Genomic DNA, 24,928 nt, shown 5'->3' with positions numbered 1-24,928 from the left:
CAAGAGGTAGATTTAAATCTAGTTTCAATTAGTTTTTAATTTTATTGCTATAACTTCATTACTATGTATCATATTAAGATTATTATAATTATTTAAGGAACTGTGCTGTAAAAAGTACTGTATGTGTTAAACTCTGATTCAGTGTAATAGAGGCTCTGAAAGCCCTAATATGACTGTATTATATAAATAAATTAAATTAAATTAAATTAACTCTTTACTTTTTAGCACTTACCTGATGGTGGCACATTCCACGGCTGCTCTTCAGTGGTGGTGAACACAGCATAGATTAAGTACGACACAGTGGCCACCCCAGCCGACAGGTAGAAGACAGCATTCCAAGCTGCTCGTGTTTGCTGTAGTTACAAAAAAAAGGCTGTACTTAGTTTCTGTTTTATGCAATGCCGTCTCCAAATGGTATCTAAGGATATCAAGTAATGTCAGTATGTGAATATCTGTCATGCCCTTGTTTTTAGCTGGTTTTCTATCGTTCTGGCATGTTCATAAATTAGTAAAACAGAATTCACAGACATCAAATTAACACGACATTATGTTCTAAACGCATTAATCACAGTCACATCTGAAATATGGGCATACAAGAATCCAAATGGCATCCAGCTGAAAAGCTTGTACCAGAAAACAAATCACAACTACATTATGAAACCCTTTGTGAAGGGCCAGATTTCTAACTTGAGTGTTTTATGGAGGTGATAACTAGGTCGAATGATGATCATGAAGATGTTGTGTTATGGAATAAATAAGGAAATTCGGGACGCAGTGAGTAGGAAACCACTGCAGGTTCTCGATCAGTTAAGGCAACATTTCCGGCGTCAGATTACAGCTGATGTAATTGCACGAGTTATACCCAAGGTCAACCAGTCCCCTCCCCAACAGTTCCCCTCCTCTTTCTCCCACACTCCCCACTCCCATCCCTCCCCTACCCCTACCCCTCCTATTCCCTCCATCTACCCCTCCCCATAACTCCCCAGTTTGATCTCACCCAATTTCTGATCGATGTCATCATGCTCTTGGCGAATACAAGCTAGGCTACACTGCTCCCAGGCAGTTTGCTCGCCATTCAAGATCTATGCTATATAGTGAGAGTTCCACAATTAATTTGGCACCAAATCTGGAAACTGATAGGACAGATTGTTAAACTCAGAAGGACATACCATAAAATTCGCAGGAAGTTGGTTGCGTAGGCACTAAAAGCGGCAAATTGGAGAGACAGGCCGTAAAATTGGTAGGGCAATGATAGGATAGGCAGTAAAAGTGGCAAATTCAGGGGATAGTCAATAAAATTGGCAAACTGTCACGGCAGGTAAAATGGAGTGAGCATCACCATCACTCACCCTTATATGTGGGAAGGACTAGGCATTCATGCTTGACAAGTATCACAATACATTATTTAAACAATGCAGGTTTTTAAACAATTGAAATCGCACTACAGTTTTGGAAATTAATAGATATATACTAACCTGGAACTTAGATGTGTTAAAATAAAGCCTACATTTACTAAGAGGAGAAGTACATGGTGTCCATGTTCTGTGTACTTATAAATAACACTTGGCAATTAGGAACTTATCTACAGTCACATCACACACACACACACACACACACACACACACACACACACACACACACATACACATATGCAATGCATCAGCATATATCACTTGGAAAGGAATGTAGGAGGCAGTATGCACCATTCAGTGAGTCATTTATTATGGGATAACCTCTTGCACTGTGGCTCACTGTGGGGTAAAAAGGGTACAAAGGTTTTATCACGCCATGTCTAGGGCTAGCCAGCATGAGTCACACGTGCTGTACAATGTGTCCACAGCGGATTCTGACTCATTTCTGAGCTACAGCACACACATGTCTTCAGTAGAGAGGCTGCACAGCATGAGTCACACATGCTGCACAATGTTTCCACAGCAGATGCTGACTCACTTCTGAGTTACTGCACACACATGTCTTCCACAGAGGCAGCTCGCCGCCTCCCCCCCCCCCCCCCCGCCCACCCACCAGCCGGCAACATAACGTTACGCAAGATTTAGCATGTCTGTTGTCAGGCTTCGCACCAGGGAAATTAGAACAAAACTTACTTGACAACCTTCTTTCATTTTAGTGATATGCATACTGCATGGACTATACATGGTCAAAAATATCTTAACATTAATATGAGATCTGTGTAACGGTAGAATCAGATGTTGTGTTCCACCAGCACACTGCATGCTATCAACCAGTGGTCTCAGGTAGAATAAAAAAGATTAAGAAGTCATATAAATACAAACGACCCACCACAACACGATAGCTAAGTAAATAAATTCTTGCTGTATACCTAATCTACAAGTGTATGACCCAACAGTTTGTGTTGAAATGAGTGTGTTGTCTTATAAACAGGATGATTATAATTTAATGATGTCTTTCACTTGTCTGTAAGCACCTCAAAGCATGGCAACCACCCAGTTTTACAAAAAATACGTGCACATAAGAGAAGCTTGAATGTTCAACAAATTCCACATACATTATAATGTTATTGCATACCGTACCAAGTTTACCTAGCATCCAATAGTGATTTGAATCCCTTCAGCAAGCAGAGGGGTTCTACAAAGTGTCTGTAAGATTACTTTTTCCTCCAAATGTCAACCCAGAATGGAAACCTCTATCAGCATACAACACAAAGAGCAGGGTGCTGATGATAAAATATTCAGTTTGTATCATCCGTTAATAAGTGCTTTGCAGTGTGCATATAGTATGCCAGAAGGGCGATACAGATGTTGGGCTTTCTCTATTGTTCGGCGTTTTGTCTATTTTTAAGTGACTAATCATAATTTTAGCCATTTTTCCGGTTTTGCTATATACACAATAATTTACATGATTCTTTCGACATGGAGAACATAGAAGATCAGTAGGTTTTTTGGATATTCCTCATAGAGGTACACATTTGCAGCTTGTTGCAGACATCTACAGTAGTCTGTGGAGATACTCTTCATATCACATCATTCTGTCGAACGTTAAGGACGTCTTCATCTGATAGTGCTCTCAGTCTGGCAGCCAGTGAGTGTCTGTCTGCACCTTACGGTTTAATATTTATCGTCAGGCTTTTTTATTACTATTATCATTAATATTTTAAACACACATATACGATCTTGCTACAAAGTAGAACTGCTCGGCGTTAAAATGAGTGTTTTAATGGAATCTTGTAATGGCTTTGAGTATGATACATGTATTATCCATAAGTGCCGTATTATTATTGTTATAATTATAGAAAAACGGGAAAAACATTTTAGGCTCCATCTACACCTCAGCAAGGTTTTTAAAAGCACTTACTGCATATGACTAAATTGCATTTGACAGGTAGGGATCTAATGCAAACTATTATGCACACAGAGACTTTTTTTATTGCACTGATGAATGCACACTTGTATTCTCTCTCTTTAAGTTTGGGTATCCACGATGCAGCACACAAGGTACAGTGTAATTGATCTAGGAGTTTACAATTGGATTACAAGTACAATCAAATTTAGAAGCTATGACCAGCAGATCATATGATTGAATGCTATATCCTGGGTATTTAGAGTATAAGATATATGTGTTACAAACTGTCACTGCAATTTTGTCTGCTGGTCTGCTGGGGGAATTCTCTCTCTACCTACAGTTCTAGTCTTTTTCAGTAAATAAAAAATATCTTATTAAATCTACTCTCTCTAGGTACATAAACTGAAGTCACCTGTTCACTTCTTTTTGAATGTGTAAGCTAGTCTCAGAAACTACTGTAGAAAATTTGTTACGGTCTCGATATTCCCAGAACCGATATCTTGCCAGTATCGGTATAGATAAAATCCGAAAATCTCAGAGATTCTTGATTCCCGACATGGATGAATCATCTACACACACAATTAAGGTTGTACAGAACCCACAGTGCGCTGGACCTGCTTGTACATGGCCAATTTTTTAAAAAAAATTAGGTCTGTGTTTCGAACAGAATATACTCTCAATATTAATGTCTACTATATGTAAATTGAAGGTGGAGAGGAGAAAATGAAAGGAAAGGGAGCGGATCACTGATGTAGCTACATTGGGACATCGCGTGGAATCGGCGGTGACGAGTGAAAATGTGTAGAACGGAACAGGTTTCGAAATTGGGATCTCCTGCTTACTTGACAGGTGCGTCAAGTACTTCGCGATCCGGGACGCAGCGTTATTGCAACTGCACCGACTACCTCGGCACGCTTCACGACCGATCCACACTCCCACCGCCTATCCACTGTCCCTGCTCATTTCCTCCATTACCTCTACTCTGAGATTCCCACAGGAGGTCGGACGTATTTGTGCCTCCGCACTGAAGAAAGCGGATCCATTGCCTAAAAGAACTGACACAACGCATTTATATAACTGATTGTCCTATCTGGTCAGCAGATCCAGGGAGGGTATAAATGATATAAAAATTAGATGAAGGTGGCCGTAGATTAAATAAAACTTCTTGAAATGACAATCAGGAAAGAGAGTCAAAAGTATCCAGTTACAAGGGTTCGTTAGGTGACAGACGTAAGGCTTATCAGAAAGCAAGTAGGTGGTCATGGACCCTGTTTGAGGAAATAATGAGTTTTACCAGAGAATATTCAGTGACAAAGTGAAAAGAGAATTGCACGATCATGTTAAAAATTTAGATAACCATCTTATGCCTTTTTAGCAAAATACAGGATGTCGGGGTTAAACATATTGTTACATAAAATGTAATAAATTGAGATGTAATTGAGATATTTATTGGCTGTTTGCTTCTACAAGATTGGTAATTTAAAAAAAATTATACATGTAACAGACCTCGGTACTCACACCGTAAGTGGCCCAACAGATATCTAATCTGTGTTCCAAGTGTTTTTAACATTGCCTGCGTAACATCTGCGATAGCTGCTCGAATGCGATGGCGCCGAGCTGGTAAATCACGAAATGGTATTTGGTACACTTCATTATTGGTAAACGCCCACAGAAAAAAATCAAGTGGCGTAATGTCTAGGTTTCTACGGGACCGAGAAATCAATGGACTACCCCTCCGTGTCCAGCGCTCTGCAAACTCATGATCCATAAAACCCCTCACAAAGTTCGCAAAATGCTATCGTACGTCATCTCGCTAAAAGATCACGTCAAGAGGAAATTGTAGCATAGTATACCGAACACCTTCTGCTATGTAGTCCATATGGCTACTGAGGCGCGTTTACGTGAACAAAGCAGTTAAGCGCATACGCATGCGGTATCAACTGCCGCAAACAAACACGAACCAAACCTGTAGAAGAAAAGAAGAAAACTGCCAATAAATATCTCCATTACGCCAATAAATATCTCAACTATGTCTCAAGTTATTACATTTTATATTATTATATGTTTAACCTGGCAACGACCTTGTCGCAGTGGATACACCGGTTCCCGTCAGATCACCGAATTTAAGCGCTGTCTGGCGTGGCCGGCACTTGGATGGGTGACCATCCGGGCCCCATTTTTCGGGGTGCACTCAGCTACTCGACCGAACAGTAGCGGCTCTGGTCAAAGAAAACCATCGTAACGACCGGGAGAGCTGTGTGCTGACCACACGCCCCTCCTATCCGCATCCTCAACTGAGGATGACACGGCGGTCGGATGGTCCCGCTGGGCCACTTGAGGCCTGAAGACGGACTGCTGCTGCTGCAGCATATGTTTAACCTGGACACCCTGTATGATTTATTAAATCTAGTTTGCAAAATGCAGAGCAACTGAAAGCAAAACATCTGTTAAAAATAACAAAAATTAAATCGGGTAAAGACCTTTACCGTAATTGTCTGTAAAGGCATACAGACTCAACGCTAAGAACACCTGAATCCAAGACTTTGCGGCAAGTAACACGTTTGAACAAGGAAAAATCTGACAAATTCTTCAACAAAGTACGTGATATGATGGACCAGTTCAAATTGACAAGGATTTACCATCAAATTAAAACTTTTTTTTGCAACAAAAATGATTTTTCGACGCTTTACAACTTTTATGTGCAAAAATTTGTACGAATGAAATTCAAGAGGTAAAAAATATTTAAAAAATCAACGAACTATATTGTTATTGTACTGAGTTTTATAAATCTGTTAAGGTATCATAATAGTATTGCTTAGGTGAAGTATGTCCCAGTACAATCTTCAAGAATTGTTATAATTTCTACACCCTTGTAAAATCGGATTATTCTTTCGGAAACAGAAAAGTTGTAGTTCTAAGCGTAACTCATCGAAAGCTTCTATTTCTTTCCATATGATGGTATAGTCTTGTGAATCGGAAACATCTTCTTGAAATGCCATATGTACTGTTTCACGTAAAGGCTTATATACTTACGTTGGTGTTGGTGAAAGCACCAACGATGTAAGGAACTGCGATGCCCGTCAGGTTGGCGAACATGTTGACGATGCCGACGATGGTGCCCGCGTAGTTGGGGGCGATGGCCTGCATGTTGAGGTAGGAGCCCGTGCAGTCGGTGGCTGTGCAGAAGCCGCTGAGCGCCAGCATCGCGATGATGATGGTGCTGTCACAGCCCACCAGCGCTACTACCACCATCGTAGCGGCGGGCACAAGGGTACCTGCACATTAATAGATGTGATTACAGAGCTGCAGTTGATCTCTGGCTTTGAAAATTCGGCATGGTGTTAAACATGTGCTGTGAGCAGAGAATCTAGGCGTCAGGGCATGGAATTAAGGACAGAGTGGATATCGACCTTTAGAGTTTCCCACGTCTAGAATCTCATTGATTGGGCTCGAATTGTCTTCAGTGATGAGCCCCGCTTCGAACTGAGTCTCGATGACAGCGAAGACCTGTATGGAGACGCCCTGGACAACGGTGGGAGCCCAAGCTGACTGCCGCCCACCATATAGGCCAGCGCATTATTAACTTTCTCAATTTTTTAAACTGTTTCTCTTGAATAAATCATCCAGTTTTTCTGAAATTGTAGTCATTTGTTAGTCTGTTCATGCACATCACATCTACCGATCTCCGTCGCAATCGGACAATTTCCTCGTGGTGGGTCTTTATATATACATAGTGTAATTCCAAAGGCGACGTTTCAAGTGGGTGTTCAGGCCAGGGAACTAATGACAAAAATTGTTTTTCTAGGAGAACTGTTTCTTATGCCAGCACTAGGAAAGAAGCAACACGGAAATTCAATTAGCTATTAAGTAGACACACACGGTGAAAATTATTGAACTATATTAAATAAAATCGTCATAACTTCTGAGCCGTTTCCGTTAGGACGTTCAAACTGTACGGTTGGCAGCATGGCGTGATGGGAATTAGTATGCGCATTGTTGTTTGGTTTAGCAACGAAGCCCACTTTGATTTGGATGGGTTCGTCAATAAGCAAAATTGACGCATTCGAGGGACTGACAATCCACATTTCGCGATCGAGAAGTATCTTTACTCTCAAGGGTGACTGCGATGTGCAATGTCCAGTCACGAAATAATCGGAGCGATATTACTTGATGGCACGGTGACTACCATTCTCCACATTGATCCTGATTCCGACAAGATGTGGTTCATGGAGCTCGATCCCATCGAAACAGGAGAGTGTTTGATGTCCTGGAGGAGCACTTCGGAGCCGTATTCTGGCTCTGGGTTACGCTGAGGGCACTGGCATGGCCTTCGATTGGCCGCCATATTCTCTGGATCTGAACACATGAGACACCTTTTTGAGGGACTTTATTAAAGGTGTACAGCCATAACACCAAAACTGTTGCTGAGCTGAAAACAGCCATTCAGGAGGTCATCAACAGATTGATGTTCCGACACTTTATCTGGTCCTGCAGAATATTGCTTTTCGTCTGCGCCACATCATCGTCAATGATGACAGCATATAAAACATGTCGCAACGTAAATCCGAATATCTGTAGTGACGTGTACATGTTGAGTAAAGTGTGCGCTCACTGCAGTTTGTAACTAATCGAGGCTTTTTTTATATATAGTTCAATATTACCACCCTGTAGATTAAAGACTAGCCTGGATATGATGAAGAAATATCAAATGAACTTCTAAAGCCATTTTGACTATTTTTCGACCGTGACTTTTTTTAATTACCGCTACCAGTCACAAACTTCGTCAACTATTGTGTTACTTCTTTATTTAGCGACATATTTCGAGGGTTATACCTCATCCTCAGGCTAACGGCATTACAAAACCAACTTTAAAATAAGGTCCTACTGATGTTACATAGTCTTTCCGTAAATGCTGTGGTCATCTTATGGAAGAAGAGAAAGCTTAGTAAGAGGCGATGTCACTTTGAAAGCTGGACTAATGTTTGCACGAAAATGTTTTGTAACGGTGACAAACTTTGTTCTTCTGGCGTGGCAGTCTCATTGTGATGCGTTGCGGTGTTTCCATTACCATGGCTCTCTTGGTCACTGTTCACAAATTGCCACTAACGTAGCAGTAACTTGGAAACACGATCATAAACATGATGTTTCCAAGTAGCTGCTATGTTAGTCTCCCATTCACCTTTCCTAACGCTGATACTTTTTTTTACTTAGTAATGAAATTACGTGGACGTCCCGTTTTATGTCGCTTCCTTGTATTACCCTTAAGTACTTATACAGTGTGACGTGTCCAAAATGACCACAACATATGCTCATATTATATGGTCACCTCGGAGATTCCCAGATGCCGTTGATGACAACCTGGAGGAGACCCCAGCCAGAAGGCAACCGATCTGGCGATGGTGCATCAGGTCTAGGAACGGCCCATAGACCAGTAGCTCGCAGAAGTGGCAGCTGGTTGTAAAAAAGGCTCGGTGACACACGTCAAATCGAAGGCTAGCGTGGAGTAGCTCTTGACAAAGGTTGTAGCAGTAGCCTAATACTGTTATACTATAATCAAAACTACAAACAATCCTGCCGGAAAAACATCCGCAACTGAACATTATACCAGGGGTTGAAAATACCGCTTTAGTTGCAAATTTCTTTTATTATCGCAAGACCGGTTTCGGGCTCTTATAAGCCCATCCGCAGGTGTTGTACTGGAAATAGCAAGAGACGGGAGATAATTTTCACGCGCAGCAACACACATAAAAAACAAAAAAATTCATACAAATGTTTATGTGGTAAAACTGAGTGGAAGCTCCAATATAAAATTATTATACAAACCGCAAAGCGCAGTCAAACTTTCCTTTTAGATGAGTGGCAAACAAATTTTAAATTTAGTGGTGATAAATTAGTGGCAACGTGGAACAACGCGCCACAGTCATCAGTTAAGAGAACATGCACATGTGCCACTCCCACTTACAAGCTCTCGTTACTGATCAACAGGGAAAGTAGCGAAATCTTACAGTCTATACTTTCGGAAAGTAGTATGCCAATTAATAGCTAGCACCAATAGCACTAAAAGGACACATTAAAAGTGGGGTCAATTTAAAAGCTGGTAACCAATAGTCGACAGCTAATCGAGGTTTAAATTAGATAAGACCTGAGACGCACTTACATCATGAAAGACAGGTAAATTTTAATTAGTGAGGGCACAGATAATGCCACAGTACTATAATGCACCATAGCCAAAGGATAAAATGAAAAACATGCAAACTTTTATTAAGAGAGGATAATTTTAAAGCTATGTAAAATGAACAGGGCGGACCTTGTGGACCTCACTATAGAAAACAAGCATATGCCGTAAATTCTTTAAGCGTATTGAAAGTTACAAAAATAATGGCTAAAAAAGTAATGGCAAAAAAAACCACTGACCCAATTAAGAAAGATACATGTATGGCTACAGTAATCAGGGACCAGAAAGAGAAGGAAATGAGGCTGCACGCTGCTTCAAAAAAGAAAAGTTAATCAGCAGGACTTCGTTCTTAAGTGCTGTTTGCTCGTTCAAAATGCCAGACGGATCACGGCAAATGCTGAGGATGATTTCTATTTCTTCTAAAATGTTTAAAACCGAGCCCTTACGTTGAATATGTAGAATGCTGCAATTTGTGTTTATATTTGAAATGGAATGGTTATGATGCTTCAGGTGGTTAGAGAGAGCGGATTTGCAATTGCTAAGATCCTGATGCTCTTTGAACCGTATGTTAAGGAAATGTCACTTTGGCTTGTATATGCGTAAGGGCACTCGGTACAGTGGATGCGATACACGCCCAATTGTTCGTAGAGATTGGGTTCTCTGGCTTCGTGGTGCTTCAATAGGTGCCCGACCTTATGCAGGTTGTAGAAGGCGTGTATAACCACCTCTTTTCTAAGCCATTTGTCAATCCTGTCAGATATAACATCTACATATGGGATCCAGCAAAAGAAATTTTTAGAGTTATCATTAGTAGTAGATGACAGGGTAATCCCGTACAGATCGTTGGAAACGCCTTTCGATTGCATTTGCTGATGAAGAACATCAACAACATTTGGCTCGTAGCCATTAGCATGTGCTATGAATTTAATGGTATCCAACTCGCGTTGGTAATTTTCTTTTGAGAGAGGGACTCTGGCCGCGTGGTAAAGAATAGCACGAAGAGACGCCAATTTTTGCTGCTTTGAAGAAACTGAAGAGCAATGAATAATATAACTAATTTTTGTTGGTTTTCTAAATATGTTAAAGTGGATATTACTGTCCTGTAACGAAATTTCCAGATCTAAAAATGGGAGTGTAAATCTAGAGTGGTATTCTATCGTACACAGAATTTTTGGGTGAATTTTGTTAAAGTGGTGTTGAAAAAGTTGCAACTGGGCGTCGGTCCCATTATGCAAAAGTATGATGTTATCGACGTATCTCTTGTAGCATACCTGTATTACTCTTTGAAAGTGTTGTTGGTGGGTTGAAAAAAACTGATGTTCAATGTGATTGATGTATATTGGCAATGGGATATCCCATGGCTAACCCATCAGTTTGTCCATTCATTGTGTCTTTGAAGACAAAGTAATTATGGTCCAGGACAATTCCGAGCAAATGAAGGAATTCATTTTTGAATCTGGACGAGAGAACACCCGTAAGTTGGATTCGGTAATAGCAATCACCTCTTTAATGGGGATATTCGTGTACATACTTATGATGTGGAGACTTGCTAGATTCGTATCACATGTTACAGTTACATGTTTGTTCTTGATGACATGGACAAAATAATGCTCGATTAGTTGTCCACTGTCGCTTAGTAGATTTTAAATTGACCCAACTTTAAATGTGTCCTTTTATTGCTATTGGTGCTAGCTATTAATTGGCATATTACTTTCCGACAGTATAGACTGTAAGATTTCGCTACTTTCCCTGTTGATCAGTAACGAGAGCTTGTAAATGGGAGTGGAGCATGTGTATGTTCTTTTAACTGATGACTGTAGCGCGTTGTTCCACGTTGCCACTGATATATCCCAACTAAATTTAAAACTTTTTTGCCACTCATGTAAGCGGAAAGTTTGATTGCGCTGTACAATTTATATAATAATTTTATATTGCAGCTTCCACTCAGTTTTATCACAGTTCTGTACCGACCTGTTCAATACGCTCCTTTACTACGCTTAATGCACTTTTTACATATTTCATGTATTTTTACGTAATTTTATCGTTGTTTCTTCATTTTAAATTTAAACCACTCATTCAAATCTTGAACGGGGTAGTGGCCCCGCGTTCTCCTCTCCGTCAGGAGATGGCAGCACTTTTTCCACTCTGGTTTACCAATTTGCTTATGTAGCACACCGCGCCTAGTACACGTCCACCGCGGCGCTCGGGGGGCCACACACAGTGTAAGTGTCCTGCTATTATTTGTATATTTCTCTACCCAGGCAGTCGTTCCTAGTACTGTAAGGTGTCACCTTCACATTGCCATATGTTTCACAGCACCTAGCCCGACCGGTGGTTTTGAAATATTATCTAAGAATTTTTTTTATATATACGAGTTGCTGAGTGTGAAAATTATCTCCCGACTGTTTTTATTTTCACTACAATACTTGAGATGGGCTTATAATAGCCCGAAACCGGACTTGCGATAATATAAGAAATTTACAAATGAATTAGTATTTTCAACCCCCGGCCAATTGTAATTATTTTGTGATCGACAGACTGCTCTGGCGTGGGCAGTGTTGCCCATGCTTGAGAAGGAACTCCTCGTGCCCACAAGACAGACTACTCAGGGAGCACGTGGCGCTCAATAAAGGACTGCAATTGGACCGCGGCTGGTCCCTACCACTCGACACGCTGAAACGTCGACCACAAAGTGCTTTCAATCAGAGTGTAGGACGCAGCAGTCAGTATTTATACTTGCTTGTCTCGTTTGTACTATGACAGTTCAAAGAACTGTGACTGACGCCCGAACAATAGGGAACTTACATGCATTGAGACCAGGAAGTGGTGCAGTGATGATGGCTTGGCAATCGCCGAAATCTGGATTTGTCAAATAAAACCTGCAAAACAAGGACGACTGATAGCTAAGTTGTATAATTTATAAATCAGATCACAGTCGCTGAGTGCACCCACGTCCCTAATGAAAGGTTCAAATGGCTCTGAGCACTATGGGACTCAACTTCGGAGGTCATCAGTCCCCTAGAACTTAGAACTACTTAAATCTAACTCACCTATGGACATCACACACATCCATGCCCGAGGCAGGATTCGAACCTGCGACCGTAGCGGTCTCGCGGTTCCAGACTGTAGCGCCTAGAACAGCACGGCCACTCCAGCCAGCCTCATGAAAGGTAACCTGATCAATGTGTCTAGTCTGTGTAATACAACTTTCACTTCTGAACAAGTTGTGAATAAGTGCTTATTTTCTAGAGTGTTTGAAACTAACTATCTCTTATTATGGGGTTGTCTGCATGTGCAAAAATCGCGAAATGCAGTGAAAACAATAACGCCAATACAAATAGTAAACCCATGTTCTTAATACTGCACACAACTTATTCAAAATATTCGAAGTTAGTTAACATGTACCATCAATTTTCAGTTTCTGCAGAGCTGAATTAGATCACATCATACATTTTCAGGTTTTTCGTTGTTAAAGACTGCATTGTTATCACAGAAGATAGTTTTGTACTTGGTAAAGCTCCTCTCCACATCATAGGATATCACAGGTTCGTGTTCGAAGGTCACTAGGCCAACTTTGGTTCACTGTCTTCAAACGTTGTGCCGTTCCCACAAAGACTCTCACTAATTGTGGACATTGTAGAGTATCCAGGATTATGCTGAAGAGTACCTTGCAATTTGTTGTAACTTTGTCAGCCACAGGACCACGAGCTCGGCCCTACTCGCTTTGCACATGTTGCACAATATCCAGTGCATCACACAGTGATTACCAGCGGCTTCTATTCCAGTGATGGCTTTTGATACGACTGAAAAGTTGGCGTTGATGTAGGACAAGTTTCTGGGCAAGATATCTGTCATGACCTCTTCCACAGTTCTGTTACTATATGAATCATCGCTGTCAAGATCGCAAAAGTTTGTCTTTATTTTGGTGTAATTGGTGCTGTAATACTCAGCAGCGTTAAACCAAGAACACTATGTTGTAATAACAGGCTGTTGAGGGGGGGGGGGAGGGTAGAAGGAGGCACAGCGAAGGCATTTGTTCCGTGAATTGCCACATGAAACAGATTTGTACACATGAGGATAATTTGATCACAACTCTTCGGCAATCCTGAGTAATGCTTGAACAAGGCACGTAACGTACACCGTACAGGGGTAGAAAATCTGAAGCCCGTTGGCTACTTTATACGTATGAAGCACCCACCATCTGCTACCAGCAGGAAAATGCTGTCTCCGTTCACACCATCTGTCCTCAGGAGCTTCACATAATTGACAAACAAAATGACAGTTGTCGAGTTCTTTAGTGTCTCGAGAACTTCACACGTCAGGAGGATCATTTCTCCAGGCCTGTGAGCTTCTAGAAAACCAATAACAACATTTGCATAGATGCATCGTTGGTTGCATCTATGAAACTTTTGGCAGCAACACTAATTCGTATTACGGTGAACATATCCTCGTAGCACACGCATAAATAGTTCATTCTCAGCGTAGATTCATCTCGAACTGTTTGTGTTGTGTGCTTCTCCAAGAACTTGAATTCTCCAATGGGATGTTGTAAGACGGCGTCAACTCACGCAAGTACTTCAATAATGAGTGTACAGTTGAAGATGGGCTTGTCTGCTCAAATAACAGTGTGTGTCTGCAGTCGTTTTCAGCACTTCTCACAGAACTGCCGTATTTGGGAGCATTACTGGGTTGTTGTAAAAAAAAAAAAAAACGCTTTTCTGCTCTAATATTAATTCCATATAGTTTAGAAAATAATGTTTCCCCGTCGATGCTGAAAACCTTCTCTCCTAAATCGAGAACAAAATCTCGCAAATTCCTGCTGTTGGAGCACTTAACTTTCGGTATGTTGAAGGAGACTGAGTTTGTATTAAAACAGAATAGCGTGACCACGTGTGCGATGTTAATTACGTCTCAAGCCGTATTTGTTGGCTTCGAGAGCGTTTTGTCGACTCCGTGTAACAATGTCTTACGTAGTCAACCGACTATAGTACTACGCTGCTTGCCTACTAGTTCTGACAAAATAAGGCTTTCAAGTAACGGTTGTGTTTATTCCTGAAAATATCGCCTGATACATTGTTATGTCAACAATTTTTTCATATTCTTACTTTTATGTCCTTAAAGAAATGAGTAGTACATGCATTTGTGGCAAAAGTTGGCCGAAATATGACCTATTATGGTAAAGTTGACCGAAATATGACGTATTACTAGAAAAGGTGTAAGTATGTCTTTCTATGGTCAAAATAAATATTTTTCTACACTATGCGTGCATAAATCGTAATATTCGCCCTAAAGTTGTCACACCCTTTTTCTAAATTAACTGGATAAGCAACCGCTCCAGAGGTGAAACAACGCGACGTAGTAAGAAAATTATGTGAGCGTAATCTGTGACTCTTCAAATGTGAACTAATGTCTGTTGAAACAAATGATTTCAGTTTCCTTAGTGAGGGTTCTTGTCTCCCTCACTCTCTTTGTCTTAGCTTCCGATGTAGACTCACGCTTTGATAGGAAGCGCGGCGTTTTTAATGTTTGCATATTTTATGTCAATATATTGGTTAAACTCTGACATGTTCTTCTTAAAACGAATCATTGTGTCTACCTTGTCATAATCCGTGTTTATCTATTTCAGCATTAATTTGAGACGAGACGACGTGGAAATCTTGATATAAGATGACGCCATTGATCGACCGCCATTGTAACAGCATACATGCAAATTTGCCTGATCATTCGCAGAACCTGCCTTAGTACAGGACATACAGATAATAGACACATGACAGTGGATTGAGCAGCTATCCATGTATTTGACTCGCGTGACAGGCACCCAATGTGGACAGATGTCTACAACATGATAAACTTCAATACGTGCGTGCAATTCATTGCAGTCGCTGCCGCAAACTGCTCGGGAAAGCGTGACAGTAGCTTGTTTCAGTAATCTGTTCCCTTGGTCGCTTCTTTATAGATGCGAGCTAATTCGAGGTGATAATATGGAGCGGATGATTTTTCTACATGTTCTGACATGCCTGCAATTACGCAATCGCGCGTATTAAGAACTGAAAATTAGAGAGACGCTCTATCCACTGACACGTGCCATTACACCGTTACTGTTGTATTTCTCATGCAGTCATCTTCTGAAAACCTGGAGGTACTTGCGCATAATCCTGTACAGTGGACAGTAAAGGTTCTGGAAATTTCTGACAAATTAGAGCAAAGTGCAAATTTGACAAGGCTTTTGACCGTGCGAGCTGTGACAGCCTAAGGAGTATTATGTCTGATTGTGCATGTCCTTATCGCATAATAGAGGTAGTGAAAAGTCTTTAGAAAAATACACACATTGTAATAAACACATGTAGAAATCGGTTAGAGAAAACAATTACTAACCGGGGTGTTAGACAAGAGTGTGGACTATGACCTACCCGTTTTAATATGTACATTGTCTTTATTCTTAGGAAATGGAAATGTACGGTAAAGAAAAGGATTAAGATAACGAATGAGTAACATCTGAATGTAGGAACATGCAAGGCAATACGACCCTACAAATCCTCATATAAGATAGGTTTAGGTAAGGCAAACCTATATTTATAGCCTTTGTAGACCTAGAGAAAGCTTTGGACAATGTTGACTGGAATACTCTCTTTCACGGCTAAAACACAGAGAACGAAAGGCTGTTCACAACTTGTACCGGAGTCAGACTGTAGTTATAAGGGCATGAAAGGAAAACAATAGTTCAGAAGGGAATGAGATAGGGTAGCAGCCCGTCTCCGATGTTATTCAGTCTGGACATTGAACAAGCAGAAAGGGAAACCAAAGAAAAATTTAGAGTATGAATTAAAATGCATGGAGAAAAATAAAAACTTTGAGGTTTTCCTATGACACTGTAATTCTGTCAGAGACAGCAAAGGTTTTGGAAGAGCAGTTGAACGGAATTGGCAGTGTCTTGAAACGAGGATATAAGATGAACATCATCAAAAGCAAAATGATGTTAATGGAATGTAGTCGAATTAAATCAGATGATACAGAGAAAATTAAATTACGAAACTAGACACTTGTAAATGAGTCTTTTTATTTGGGAAGCAATATAACTGATGATGGTCGAAGTAGAGAGGATACAAAATGTAGACTGGCAATGGCAAGGAAAGCGTTTCTGAAGAAGAAAAATTTGTTGACATCGAGTATATATTTAGTGTTCAGATGGTTCAAATGGCTCTGAGCACTATGGCACGTAACATTTATGGTCATCAGTCCCCTAGAACTTAGAACTACTTAAACCTAATTAACCTAAGGACAGCACACAACACCCAGTCATCACGATTTAAGTGTCAGGAAGACTTTCCTGAAAGTATCTGTAGGGAGTGTAGGCATGTACGGAAGTGAAACATGGACGATAAGTAGTTTAGACAAGAAGAGAATAGAAGCTTTCTAAATGTGGTGCTACAGAAGAATGCTGAAAATTAGAGGGGTACATCACGTAAGTAATGAGGTGCTGCATAGAATTAGGGAAAAAAGAAATTTGTGGCACAATCTGACTAGAAGAAGGGATCTGCTGGTAGGACTCATTCTGAGACAGCAAGGGGTCACCAGTTTAGTGCTGTAGGGAAGCGTGGAGGGTAAAAGTCCTAGAGAGAGACCGAGAAATGAATACAGTTAGGTTACTTAGAGGGATGTAGGTTGCAGTGGCTACTCGGAGATAGAGTAGCATGCAGAACTGCATCAAAGACCAGTACAACAACAACTACTACTTTTGTTTGCTGATGATATCGTTATTATTCAAAGGAATGAAGATGACCTCCACATGTGAGTATACCAGCTGAACGAAATACGTAAAATACAACTTTAAAATTTCTAGTAATAAAACGAAAATAATGGCATTCCGGCGAAAATATCCAGTGAGGTCAAAAATTGTTTTGGACAATTGAGTTTTAGAACAAATCTCTCAAATCTCGTTTTTAGGCTGTGCTATAAGGTTTGATTTTGACTCTGACACTGAAAATCAAACACACATGTACCAAGTCTGTGGTACCATTAGCAGAACACTGGGCCACAAAATACAAAACGAGACTATCATGAAATTCAATAAAGTGATGGTGGTTCCTGGGTTATCCTAGCAAATAAAATTCAAACAGCAGAGGTTCCTAAGGAAGACGAAGGGCTACACAGTAAGATACATAATTTGAAATGAATATATTAGAACAGAATTAAATAAACTTTGTGCCTTTCCGTTGAATACGTTGTGCTGCTAGCCTCAAGAGTTCTTCGAATCGTCCACAAGCTATTCTGACAAAGCTCTTGAAACCTTGTCTGCGTTCAATACAGAGCTTCTCCAATACAGCCTTATAAGCTCCGTGAGTTTCTCTTAGTAACAAAAATCTTCTGGGGCACATGCGCATTTTGGAGTTGATTTCCGTGATAAACAATTACAGCAAGTATTATATCACAAAGTGCTAATGCATCTTCACAGCCTGAATCCATTTTCCTTTTAGCAAAAAAAAAAAAAGAGTGTATTTACAACTGGTGTCGACATTTTGCAACAGTTGTAATTTTGCTGAATTCACAACTGTTACAACTTTGCCTCACTTATAACAGTTGTGTGCCTTTGTTTGTTAGAGTTGGTTTTCAATGTCAAGATACCTTGGCTCTGAGCACTATGCAACTTAACTTCTGAGGTCATCAGTCTCCTAGAACTTAGAACTAATTAAACCTAACTAACCTAAGGACATCACACACATCCATGCCCGAGGCAGGATTCGAACCTGCGACCGTAGCGGTCGCTCGGCTCCAGACTGTAGCGCCTAGAACCGCACGGCCACTTCGGCCGGCTCAAGGTACCTTAATGTCCTCACCTTTGATGGCATATTTAACCCAACTTTCCTTTCTTCCTTTGTTATGTTGGACTCTTCACTCTACCCCTGTTCCCAAAGAACATATGAAGCTCATTTTGAGGTTCCACTTCCTGGCAGCCAAATTTAGAAGCGCTACATCGTGAGGCAATTGCTACCTGTCAGTGTTAACTAAACTAATTTTCTTTTCGAAAGAAATGTGGTTGCTTGCCTTCTGAAAATATTAGTAACTATAAGCAGAGAGTTCCTGAAGAGTTATACACAAGATTGTGAGTTACAACAGACATGTTAATGTCCTGTGTATACTTCTGCACTGTCCTGAACATCGACGTAAGCTGTTCCTGAAATTTGAGATTTTAGCCAACCAGTACTTACCTAACGCATTTATAACGCGGAAACTCCAGATTTTGGACATGCACTCTTTCCGGAGCAGGAAGTCAGTAAACCACACAAAAGCCAAACTTCCAACACCACCAGTGATGTGGGGAATGGCTGATACGATCCCATTCTGTCGAAAAGCAGGAAAACAGAGCGTTATTGATAACATAGGCCTAGTTCTCAACTAAGTAAAGAGTGTGTGCCTCATAATAATATTATAATAATAAAAAAGGCTGGTAGTGAAAAAATAAGTTTTCAAATTTCTCGTAGAGTAATATGAAGGATTAAGAGGCTAAATGCTATTTATTCAGAAAAGTACATAATCACCCACGATATCGCCATTCCACGTAACTTTTACCACAGCTCACTCTGTATACCCACATCTCACTGTAGGAGTGTAGGAGACCTTTTATAAAACGTATATTAATCTTATCCATTATATCTTTGAACACCGTGACATTATATGAAGTGAATTATGGCTGAGGGAAATCACTTATGTAACATTACTTTATTTACATTAAATAATTTTTTGGGGAATTCAGACTCAGACTCAGATGCGGAACGAAGAGGGAGCAAGAGAGGGCACCTGCACCTCCCTGTCTCTCTGGAAGCTGGAGCATAGAATTTTTTCATACGTTACAGAATTTCGTATCCTCCAAGAAATGATTGCCAATGTGCTAGACCGTAAGGTTGGAGAATTATATTGGCATACCACAAAAGAGCGGCTTTTTCTCCACCTTTCTTTGTTGAACCATACAGCAGCGAGTTCAAAACCATGAGAGTGGGAATGACTCACAAAGAAACGAAATCTACGCCGTATAATAAAGTGTCTTGGCTTACTCTTTTTCACTCCATTGTGAGGAGGTGCTATACATTGAGCTGTAGCTTGTAACTTCTATTAATTAGACTCGCCTTTCTTATATTTGGGGCAGGTTTAAGAAACATGCGACACATGCGGCTACTTGGGACGTCCAGCTGAGAGAAGTGTCAGGGGCACCTAACTCCAAAATCTTTGAAGGACTTACCAAGACTCCATCGGCAACTAATGTTTGAGGGAGGGGCTTGCGGCACCAAGTAATATGTCAGTAGTGTGGAAACATATTCTCTAACAAATCCTGCTTGCATTCACACTTTAACAAAATGTCAAATAAATGCTTGATTTCTGGGTCCATTGGAGCAGTGCAAGTCTAGAGGTTAATCAGTTCTGTGAGACGATATAATTTCTCTACGTCTCCTATAAAAGTGAGATCTTCTGTTGTGACATATATCCTAGCTCGCCAGCTGGGTTACTCAGAAACACCACTGTTGTTCTGCGAACATCTGTGCAAAGTATATTGGCATGATTCATACATTTTAAAACAAACAGATATCATCTTGCGGAGAGGAAACATAACATCATAAAATCTGTTTTATTCCAGGTCGCTTTTTCAGTTACGGAATAAGTAGTGCTAGGACACTCACGCTGCGGATATCGAAGTGCAAGACTTGGGCGATGTACTGCGGCAGCGACGTGATGAGCAGGTAGAAGGTCCAGTCGAAAGTAACCATGATAGCGACGAGAGCCCAAATAGCTGGCGTTGACATAATGCTCTTCCACGGCACAGGTAGGTTCTTCTGTAACACCAAACAAGCAACACACTGTACTCTCCTCAGTAATGTTCGTGTCGTTCTAAATTAAAGTACAACTGAACGATTTTCTGAAATCTGATTCAATGCATCGACCGTGGTAGTGCAATGGTTATCACAATGGACTCGCAGAACGGTGGTACAAATTCACATCCACCCATCGAAATTTACGTTTTCAGTGATTTCCCTAAATCGTTCACACCAAATGCAGGGGTGGTTTCATTGAATAGGTCACAGATCATTTCCTCCTTCATCCATCCATGATCTAAGTTCCTGCTCTGTCTCTAATGACCACTTTGTCAACGCGACCTCAAACTGAAATGTTTCTTTTTCTTATCCTTTCGGGTTCGATATGCGTAATTACCGATTATGTACACCATTTGAAAGGGGCATTTCCCTATTTCCCTGTGGTTGATTCGTTGCCGTATTATGACACCGCAGCCCAACAGAGTACCAAAGATCTGTGGTCTGAGCTGCGGTGGTGGGAAATGGGCAGGGGGGGGGGGGGGGGAGGGACTCGTGGTAGTTTCACGTTGTGAATGGTGACAAACGGCTTTTGGATTTCACGTCACGATAAATGCCTCTAGGTGATCTTGCTAAAAGTGAACAGCTATTACATGTCGAGTTTTCTTCAATGTAATATTGAATTGATAAGTTTGCCTGGGAAAGCAGCATGAATTTGGTCCGCAAAGGTTTTTTTTTTCGAGTAAGTGACGTGGGGGTGGGAGGAGGAGGTAGTTACCCTCCCTTGTCGCTGGCTGTGTTCTCCTTGCCGTCACCTGCCACGTTCAGCACTGATAGTTGAGGTGAGCAGTTCGAGTGAAGGGCAAACAGTTACATTTCGTTCAGTCGGCTACGTGACTCTCAAACCTGAAGATCTATTAATAAGAGAAACGCCTGGAGGTATAATCTCGAGGGACCCAAAGACGTGGTATTCGTTTAGGGGGAAAAAGCGGAAGAAGATATATTCGGTGGAAAAAATAGCCCTGTATGAGACATGCAAAGCCATCTCTTTCTGTATCCCTTATTGATGAAGTCATACCGACGTTATAGTGACTGGAAAACTGCCGATATTGTTCCTGCTACATGTAGAGGACACACTAGTTCCTTTGATTTGCCAGAAGGTTCCATTTCGTGTGTGTGTTTTTGAATTTTGGCGGAATTTTCTACCATTGCCAATATTCTGGTGTAAAAGTAAGAGAGTTGTTATGTGTGAAGAACAAGATTTAGAAAACCATTTTGAGTGCATTGTATGCAAAAAGGATACGCAAAATATTTGGGTTTAATATCCCATCGACGACGAGGCCACTAAAGGAAGAGCACGAGCACTGAATGGCTAAGGATGGAGGACGGGTCATGTTCAAAGGGACCTGGACCTTCCCAGCCTTGACCTCAGTCGACTCGTGTTAACCATGGGAAACGTAATACGAGTGAGCGGGCGGCTATTTGAGCCACAGTTTTCTTGAATGCGAGACCAGTCGCGTGGCCGCGGTCGTGATGACACAGTACCTTATACCACTTTGTCTGAGCTGAGGGGAAATACTTCAATTAAATTTCCTGTACATGGCATGATGATGGTCTTATATAACTTGAACCTATACTAGTACTCCCATGATACTAACTGCCTGCTGCTGAAGAAGCAGACACTTGAAAATACCCGCCTAGTTTTTTAATCAGATCACATAACGAGATACGTTATTGACCATCTGCAATTTGTCACTTCAGATTCTTTCTTTAGTTATCTCTTTATTATCCTTCAAATTCTTGTAACATAAAACTTCTTCTTTCTTCACGTGATAGGCATTTACCTCTTATGTGCTTTGTTCAGTGTCCCTATTGTCTATGGTTAGTTTCTATTTCACCTCCCCACATTTTTACTGGTCAACCTATTAGTCTTTTCTCTGTTGGTGGGTAATCCGTTATTTTGTACGCAATCCATTTTCTTTCATTCTCCTGAAATAATCTCTGAATTTATTTATATACTCCTTGATCTTTTCGTTTATGCTTTTGATGTCTTAGTACTTGTCCGATTAAAGCTCATTGTGGACTAAAATGAAGTAATGACTCACTCGAACTCAAGGCTTCAATGACAGTAGATTAACACAAAAATGCACAACAGTTCCACATTGTGTTATCAGAAGTAGAAAAATCGTAATTTACGTTCATATTTGTAAGGTAATTTCAGCGGCGACAGATAAGCCACAGAACGCGTTTGGTGTATGTATATCAAGCACATGAAAAAAATTATTACATTTCAAATATCAGTTTTTATATTAAAATATTTCTTAAAGGTAGATTACATAGATTTCTATATGTAAATAGCAGTGACACAACAGAATCTGCACCCAATGAAATCTGACAGCATAATACTTAATATCATATTTTAGATAAAATAAAAACGTTATCTTTATTTTTCACCTTATCGCTATCAGGTAGAAGCTAATGTAATGAACATTTTATAAAGTACAGTTTTTAAAACCAGTCGGTGTCATTTTCTACCAACTGGCGTGAAAGGCTGCTGGAAATTGAAACTCAAATCAATGATCCATTTAATGATATATATTCTCTTTTAAGATACAAGAAACGAAGATAAGCGTTTAATCAGAAAACCCTCAATTCTTTTACGAATCCAAGTCCCATGTATAAAACATCTTCAAACGTCGCATTACCTTGCAAATGAGTTAATGTATTAAATACTTGACGTCAAGCATGTAAGTGAGAAACAGGTTAGAAACGGTTCGAAATTATTTTTAGTGTTCGTTGCAGGTCGATAAATCCGCTCATTATCAAGCAGTGGGTGGTTATCGTCTGGGTAATTTGCGCTTCGTTTCAAAGAAAAGTTAGATTTTCATGTATCTCAATGTTTATGACGTAATACCTGCTAAACTATGTGTCGTACTATGACATAATTTTACAGCTACAGTCAGAGAACACTGGTAGCAGTTACTTCTGTAAAATATCTGGAAGCATGCGTACGGAACGATTTGAAGTGGAATGATCATATAAAATTAATTGTTGGTAAGACGGGTGAAGGTTGAGATTCATTGGGAGAGTCCTTAGAAAATGTAGTCCATCAACAAAGGAGGTGGCTTACAAAACACTCGTTCGACCTATACTTGAGTATTGCTCATCAGTGTGCGATCCGTACCAGGTCTGGTTGACAGAGGAGATAGAGAAGGTTCAAAGAAGAGCGGCGCGTTTCGTCACAGTGTTGGTAAGCGTGATAGCGTTACGAAGATGTTTAGCAAAATCAAGTGGCAGACTGCAACAGAGGCGCTCTGCATCGCGGTGTAGCTTGCTGTCCAGGTTTCGAGAGGGTGCGTTTCTGGATGAGATATCGAATATATTACTTCCCCCTACTTATACCTCCCGAGGAGATCACGAATGTAAAATTAGAGAGATTCGAGCGCGCACGGAGGCTTTCCGGCAGTCGTTCTTCCCGCGAACCATACGCGACAGGAACAGGAAAGGGAGGTAATGACAGTGGCGCGTAAAGTGCCCTCCGCCACACACCACTGGGTGGCTTGCGGAGTATAAATGTAGATGTAGATGTAAAGATTGGGACTTTCTACGAGCTCTGATAACCGCCCAGTTGAGCGCCCCACAAACCAAACATCATCATCATCATCATCATTGATAGTTGCTGAGGAACAACCGACAATTGCTGCGGAACACTCGACCAAAGACAGCAAAAGGAAATGTGGAGGGCAGGATGTGTTAACAGCAGCGAAGCCTGTGCCCGAATGCTCTGTATGCATTCGACCGTTCATACAGTACTGTGTTTGACGGAGGCGATTGTGGAAACGTGTACTATATTTTCGTGTGATATGACAAGTCTGCAAGACGTTGTTTGAGTGTTTACGATCATGGACGAGCATTTGGACGTCTCGAAGCTGGTTAAAATGTCACTGCTGTGGCCTCAGCAATGGGTGTGTTGTGTCCAAAAGTGTCATCTTGAGATTTTTTTAAAAAAAGCCCCTGAAGGTGAAAATGCTATGCAAAAGCATAGCTGTGGCCATAGATGGACCACCAAGCAAGAGGATCGCTGCGTAGACCTAGTGGCGAAAAGGAACAGACACCTCACTCCAATGCAGTTCGCTCTAGCCTTGCAACAGCTATCAGTACACGCGTCTGTGCCAGAACCATTTCACGGCGATTAAATTAGGCGGGTTTCTATGCTCGGAAGACTGTTTAATGCACCCCAACGCTGTCGTCGAGAAAGAGTTCGCTGGTGTAATGAGTATGTTGGATGCGGTCAGCAACAGTGGTCCAGAGTGATGTTCTGCGACGAATACTGCTTCACTGTGGCAAGTGATTCTGGCCACCAGTAGTGTGGAGAGAGAGTGAGAGACCAGAACACTTTACACGCCTTATAATGTTTACGAAGGTCAACGGTATGGCCTAGACGTTATGGTCCATCTGTTTTGTATACAGTGGGGGGGGGGGGGCGGGGAAGGGGGGGGGGGAGAACGGATGGTAGGTCCCGATTTTCTGTTTAAGGACGACAGCGGCCGCTCAAGCAGAACTGTTGAGGAGTCGGACACACTGCAAAGTGAAGACATTGAACGTATGAAATGACCTGCGCACTCCTCAAACC

General features: G+C 41.0%; 1 protein-coding gene across 2 annotated transcripts in view; it reads right to left on the bottom strand.

The window, feature by feature from the left end:
- Nucleotides 1-24,928, bottom strand: part of LOC126355898 (sialin-like) — an 82,766-nt gene that overhangs the window by 5,903 nt on the left and 51,935 nt on the right. For both annotated transcript variants that reach the window (XM_050006407.1, XM_050006408.1), the window contains 4 exons: nucleotides 20,167-20,319; nucleotides 18,703-18,835; nucleotides 6,355-6,596; nucleotides 233-353 (listed from right to left, as the gene is read on the bottom strand). In XM_050006407.1, the coding sequence (XP_049862364.1) occupies nucleotides 233-353; nucleotides 6,355-6,596; nucleotides 18,703-18,835; nucleotides 20,167-20,319 (649 nt within the window). The remainder of the gene's footprint in view (nucleotides 1-232; nucleotides 354-6,354; nucleotides 6,597-18,702; nucleotides 18,836-20,166; nucleotides 20,320-24,928) is intronic.

The sequence above is a fragment of the Schistocerca gregaria genome, chromosome 3 (assembly GCF_023897955.1).
Source record: "Schistocerca gregaria isolate iqSchGreg1 chromosome 3, iqSchGreg1.2, whole genome shotgun sequence".
NCBI classification, from domain to species: domain Eukaryota; kingdom Metazoa; phylum Arthropoda; class Insecta; order Orthoptera; family Acrididae; genus Schistocerca; species Schistocerca gregaria.
The sequence above is the reverse complement of the archived record's forward strand: the minus strand, read 5'-3'. Positions and strand labels throughout refer to the sequence as shown.